This window comes from Dermacentor andersoni, chromosome 8, assembly GCF_023375885.2.
Source record: "Dermacentor andersoni chromosome 8, qqDerAnde1_hic_scaffold, whole genome shotgun sequence".
NCBI lineage: Eukaryota > Metazoa > Arthropoda > Arachnida > Ixodida > Ixodidae > Dermacentor > Dermacentor andersoni.
Window position 1 is genome coordinate 127,667,706 of NC_092821.1, and position 6,932 is coordinate 127,674,637.

Genomic DNA, 6,932 nt, shown 5'->3' on the forward strand with positions numbered 1-6,932 from the left:
CATGTGACTCCGCCTTCCTCTTGCCCTGCATAGCTGCCAAAGGCCGCTGTAAATCTGCCAAGGCGCCGAAAATCAATCACTGTCACAACTGTTCCTCTCGGTTTGATGTATGTAAGAACGACCGGGCACCCGGTCTGGTGTCTTCACTACCAGGGCCGAACTGCCATTTTTTTGTAAACCCTGATGAAGATCGGTCCACCGATCGAAACTGTCGAGATTAAATACTTGTTCTGTTTACCTTGTAGCACCACTCAAGTTCTTTACGTTTGAAAGGTAGCCTGAAGAATCCCTCTTTGCCTACTATATATATATATATATATATATATATAGTAGAGCGATGCTACATGGTAACAAGAACAAGTTCTTACTTTGCAACAGGAGCTGTTAAACTTAAACATTTGTTCGGTTTATCTTGTAGCTTTGCTCAAGTTCCTTACATTTGAAAGGTAGCCTGAAGATGTCCTCTTTACTTATATACATTGTAAAGGAGAGCGAAGAAGACAATTGGCCATTCACCCGAACGCCTGCTTACTTCTGCCTCTTCATCTTCTCTAATGCCCACCGTGTTGAGCACCCTAGCCTGAGTACATACATCTCTTTCTCATTACACTCGGCCACACTGCCGAAGATAACTCTGACAGTTGTGAAGGCGTGCTGGTGGTGGAAAACCTTTGCACACAAGACGTGAGAATGGAAGTAGTCGTCCTTATGACCGTCCAGTGCGCAACCACTTGTCTGGGGGTCAGCATTGATTATTATGCTCTGGTCGCAGGTCTCGCTGATGGTTACTTGTCACAGTTGAAAAAAAACAGGGCAGGCAATCTCAGACACTGAACAGCCGTCTGTCTCACAAAGTGGGATCGATTGCGCTGGTTGTGGTCATTTGCAGTGTGAAGGTGCTCCGAGGTGCTCGAACTGGCTTGTCTTGACAAAGTGTTGCGTGCAGTCAGACTGTCCTCTCCTGAAGCCGTACCATCGGCAGGAGATGATTGGCCTGCGACGTGCATCGTAAAAGGGGGTGTTGCAAACTTTTCAAAGCTCAAAGCAGGGGACAGCTGTGTCTGCGCTGAAACTGATGGTCTCTTGCACTACTAGTCTCTCGTGCATACGTTGTAGTCTCTTAGCTGCGCATGAATGTCTCCGCATTCGGCTGATGACTTCTGCGAAATCAGGAGCTATGGTTTCAACAGGGTGACAAGTATTTTATGTCCAGGATCCGTGGACAGGTTGGCAGGGTCCTGGAGTGGTAGCGTTCCCTCATCAGAGCGTGCCGGAATACTAGATGATGGTTTATCCTTACCCATGACACAGGAAGATGATGACGGGCCCACGATACTCAGTGGGAAAGCTGGCCGGCGCTCCTCAATTTGAACCTCGTTTTTGGCGGCCGTGTGCATCTCTTACTCCTCCTTACTATATATATATATGTATATATGTATATATATATTACACACACACACACACACACCCCTCTATCCCATAACCGATTTCACACATTTAATGCACTTTTTTAGACTGACACTCCTAATGCTGACACATTAAAAAGTAGTTGGATTTCAAAAAAGTTGAAAGGCAGACAGCCTTTCAGATGAAATTGGTGGGCTACCGGCTTCATGTACGGAAACAATACTAGGCTCAGATGTTAATGACAGTATTGCTGAACAAGTTCATGTCAGCATAACGACTAACCAAGACAACAATTAATATGGGCATTGACCAGGAAAGTTTATAGAAGTAAGATGTTTTGGCCCCCAAACAGGATTCAAAACTTTTTACCTTTATACGAAAGTCTCACTTTTATAAACTTTCGGTGTCGGTGTTCGCTTTAATTGTAGTCATGTATGCTCTCAACCAGACGGAGTTCCGTACAATTCTTGATTTCAATGATAAGCAAGTTCATTAAATATGTTCAATAACTGTTGCACAGCCCTTTTAATGCACACTTCTAGCATCCAACTATTTTTCGGATTTCTTCTTGTCAGCCCCATACCTTTATACGCTCATCTTTGAATGCCATCATGCCAGTGCTCAGTCGTCCAATATTGAGCGCGATGGACCGATTCACAGGGACCAGCGAAACGGCCACCACGACACCAGCGAGAAAGGCCAGGCCTATTTGCTGCCACAGCAAGAACATAGTAACTGCTACCTGCAAATGGCAAGAAAATGGATCAAGACAATGCTGTGCACATAACAACGAGATGGATGCAGTTAATGCAACAATTTATTAAAAAGGATAATTGGCATCAACCTATCTGTAGCACGAAAAACGTACATAGATTTCTCATAAAAAGAACTTCACAGTTGAAAAATTTGACCAGCCTGGGAATATCTTTTTAGACTTCGATAATGACTTTCAGAGGAACCCATATTAGCTCTCCTTGCAGCTTCATGCTGCAAAGTGGAGGATTCCCACTTTCACCAATCTGCATTCACTGCACTTACCAGAATTCATTTATTAAAATACCTCCACCTTCAGGGTTTTCACTTAATTCGTCTGCCTAATGCTTATTTTTGCCCATTGTATACCTATTTCCCCCTCAAAGCAAATCCAGTGCACAGCCCAATGCATTGCTTACTTCTAGCAGACTAGTGAGCACTTAAAATTATGTATGGCACATACTAACCTGAAGTGGCAAGCTCCACGCCTCATGAAAGCTTCCGAAGAGATTAACGATTCGATCGGCATCAGTGGTCACCAAATTCAGCGCTTCCGATGAACTCTTCCGCAGCTCTGTCGCATCGGCACGCAGTGTCTTTTGGTAGACAAGTGCCACAACAATCGCCCTTGCCTTGAGTCCCACTCGTGACACCAGGTAACTGTAGTGAGCTGACATGAATGCACCCAAGAGACAGGCAAGAGCAAGACCCGATGCGTAGGCATAGCCGGACCATGCTGGTCCCTGGCCTGGTCCTTCCTCGAGGAACATGACAAGCCTGTTTAGTAACACGGGGCTCGCAAATGACAGGACGTCAGCAAGGAACTTGAGCACTCCAATGGCATAGTACTGTTGGCCGACACAACGGTGGAACAGCACAAGAAGACTTGGCAGTGAGCCTGAGGTGTCTACCTTCCGGTAAAGTCCTCGAATGACCTCTCCTGGCCTCAGGCTGACTGGGAGGTCATGCAGGTCATCGGGTTCTTGAATGTGGCCCCTGTAGCCACGGCGCATCAACCGTCCGACCCACCAAAAAGTGAGAAGCGAGAAAATGTTGGTGTCCTCTGCTGTTCCAAGCTGTCGGGCATCGTCGTCTGCTTCCAGAAGACGAACATAGCTATGTACAGACGATGGCGACTCGCGGCCCGGTGTCCGAGGTGGTGTCTCGACGGCAGTGCTGGAGCAGTGCACAGCAGCTGTGAGGTAGAAGGCACAGGCGAGTGCACTCGCAACATTCGCATACAAGTCAGCTTGAAATGACAGCTCAGAGCCACGCTCAGACTCACTCAGCGAGAGCAGCGCAGACACACGAAATGTTGCACACAGTCCAGACGTAGTCACGGCAAAGATTACGGGTACCTCACCGACAAACCGACGATGTCGCGGCAGTGGGTTCGTGAGAGTCTGCAAGTAGAAGAAGTGGACCGTCCAGGCCAAGATGACAGCACCGATGTGCAGCATCGTAGATGGCGCCATGAACTCGCCAAGAATGAGCTGGGACATTATGAGGTGAATGACAGGGCGCAGCAGGAGAATGGAGCAGCACAACTTGCGCAGGTGAGTCCGCCATGTTGACGGCAGCAAGTGAACGAGCTGGTGCTCGCGGCGGAGAGCGATCTGGCGGGCACCGGCGTAGTAAACGCTGATCACTGCAACTAGGGCATGTACACCGCTTGCGAGGAGGTCTAGGAAGCAGCGGCTCAGATGGTTCCCTTCCCAGATGACCAGGGTCCCATCCTTCGCTGCACAGATGGTGTCCCAAAGGTTCATTGCTTCATTTGGTTACGACTTCCTTCTTTGCATCTGCGAGATATTGAGGAAGAAGACACCACACATAAATGTTGAACTCTTTCACGCCTACGAAGAAACAGCAAGGTGGCAAAAGCTGCTATGCAGCCCACCACTGTAGCTTCCCTAGTAGACAGGCATAGCTTCAGATGTAAAAACTGATAGACTGATCAATTATTTAATAATTCAGAACAGATGTTTCTATTGGTCTGCAACAACATAGGGGAGTTTTCAAACCATCATTTGCTTCTTCTTGAAATACAACTTTTTCAGCCATTTGAAACACATTCATAGAAACTTTCAAACACATTCATACAGTCATCAACACTGCCACATGTCCTATCAGTATAGAACAGTCTTCCTGATAACATTAAGTGCTTCAAAAATTGGGAAGACTTTCATGAAAAACTGCAAAGCTTCTTGTAGTAACATTGTATAAGGATATTTTTGACCTGCTTTCTTTCCCTGTTTTAGGTACTTGTATTATATTATTTTTAGTGAGTATGTGTGTATTATTTTACACTGTTTAAAGTATGCCTCGGACAGACATTTTCTAACTTTGTTTTTCTTATCTCGTGGCTGCCTGTATTAATACTTATACTGATTAATCCTGCAGAAACACTTACATTGTAACCCCCTTACTCAATGCCTTTAAATGGGCCTGTAAGGTATCTTAAATAAATGAATAAACTATGAACATGGACATATGTTCACGCAGCTCTTATTCAATTAAGGTGTACAGGTGTATCACCGTCTGAAACTTGTGGTAGACGTATAAAGATGTTAAAAAGGATGCATGCCGTCTAGAAAAGCATGTTGTGAAAACAGCTGCAGAGAAAAGGCAGTGTTGCTATAAGAAACATAGCTCTGTCAGGTAATGATTTGAAAGCAACAGCCTCAGAGTGCCCTTTATGCCAAAACTGATGACGAAAAAAGAACTGTACAAGAGTATTCTTACAGCAAAAGTTTGCAAAGCAAGGGGTCAGTAAATAGGTTTAAGCACCTGTGCACTTTGGGTATACAGCCTGTAAATCTGTGGATGCATACCTAGGATATTAATGGAGAATGCATTTTTTGACAGAAAGTAGCAGGCATGTGCCTTGTGGAAAATTCAGCCTTTTCACGCTTACCAAACCCCATAAACTTGCAGCACTGGCAGTGAATAGTATCTAAAAACTGCTGACAATGACATACAGGCATGTTTGTGTGAACAATGTCAAGTTGTGGGTGCTAGCTCCTTTTGCTAGCTTCTTTTGTACAGTATTGTGAAGCAAACACTGGAAGGGTCCAGCCAGGTTGCGTCAAAGGTAAAATTTAAACCAGTTAACTTAAAGCCGATAATTTACCACACTGCATTTTTTACATAGTAAATCATGGACCCATACTAGGTCACATGTAAAACCAGGGAATAACTACTGATTACACTCTTAAGCAGCAAATTCAGAGCAGCGTACATATATAAAATACTGTTAACCTGCACGTACTGCTAACAGTTATTCTGCCTGTACTGCAGAAGACAGCTTGTTTTTGCCATCTAACATAATATTGTGAGGTTTGAATTTCAGAAAAGTTGACTACAGGGTAAGACAAAAGCAATATAGGATTAATTGATAATTGAATAGTGTTGCGAGAAAGCTCCGAGGAGAAGAGTAGATTTTAATGAAGAGAAAGGAGGAGAGGTCGGCCTGGAGAGCGTGTCTCTAGCCTGCTACTCCTCACTGGGGAATGGGGAAGTGGGAAACACAGGGAAAGGTAGGTGGCGGGTGATTATGATATGGTACAATGAGATATTATATACACGTTATCCAATATGGGGATGCGCACTGTAGACACAATACACGCAAGAAATGTCACATATAGCCTAAGGTATGCTTTAGAAAGAGGTATATATGTACATGGATGAACAGGCCGCAACGTAAGTACGTGACCGCCGAAGCTCACGCCAAGTTGGGCGAAGGAGATCGTCTGGAGAGGGTTTGTTATGAAAGTAATCGCACTAGCTGCGCACAGGCAGTGACGTGGGCAAAATGTAGCAAAACCCTAAAAGTGACTTGAGCGGCACGCGCTAGCTGGCTCACACCTTACATACGTAAATTTCTATACGTACTTTAGACAAGGTATTTTAGAGGCAAGATAAACTATATATCCCTTTGACAACAAGAACAAAAATCGTTTGGTGTGTTAAAAGATGCAAGCGCACGATGTCTGGATAATGAAACAATCCAAAGATAACGCACTGACCGTTCTGGCTGTTCACAAAATAAACTTGAGAGGTGAATGACCGCTGAATAAGCAATTAATCTACGTAGTCATCAACGGCTATCTTGGTTTACATACACTCGCATTATAAGCTGGCCGCAGTCGAGGCGACTGAACGGGCCGCCCCTGCAGAACCGAAACCCGAGAGCGCTCGACGGCTCGCTTGCGGAGAAAGCGAAGTCGGAAGAGAACCTCGACGTGGCGGATACTGCAGCACATTCACACCCACACACGAAACTAGCGGGAGCGTCGCGTCAATCTCACGTGGGTGCGAGCAAACACGCTTACGCCACTGCCACGCACAGCGAGCCGTGTTTCTGAAAACTTTAGCACCAACTGAGCAACGAGCAAGCGCAACAGCTTGTCACAAGAAAGACTGTATACACAAAACGCTTGCTTACCCAAAAGCAAGCAGCGAAAAGACGTGCACGGTCACCAAAAACCGATTAGCGTGCGGTATTGGGGTCATGTCGCCGGCGTACCAACTCGTATTTGTCCCTTGGGAGCTTCATTATAAGCTGTCAGCAGCTGTTTCACGCGACAAATCGATTAGTAATTTGAAACCACGATATTGAAAAACATGCGGCCGTGGATAGCGTCTGCTGTTCGCACAGATCATGTGGTCTTGTTTTCCACGTTTGCCAAAACGGAGATTTCAGTGTTCACCTCAGTTTCGTAGGTATTATTTTTAATAGGCCTTTTAATATCTTGCAAATTCAACTAAAT

General features: G+C 45.3%; 1 protein-coding gene across 1 annotated transcript in view; it reads right to left on the bottom strand.

Annotated features, from left to right (window-relative positions):
• LOC126525577 (ATP-binding cassette sub-family C member 10) overlaps positions 1-6,834 on the bottom strand; it is a 49,489-nt gene extending 42,655 nt beyond the window's left edge. The window contains exons 1-3 of the mRNA XM_050173503.2: positions 6,608-6,834; positions 2,628-3,962; positions 1,991-2,149 (exon numbers count right to left, since the gene is read on the bottom strand). Of these exons, the coding sequence (XP_050029460.1) occupies positions 1,991-2,149; positions 2,628-3,929 (1,461 nt within the window). The 5' untranslated portion in view covers positions 3,930-3,962; positions 6,608-6,834. The remainder of the gene's footprint in view (positions 1-1,990; positions 2,150-2,627; positions 3,963-6,607) is intronic.
• Positions 6,835-6,932: the final 98 nt, after the last annotated feature.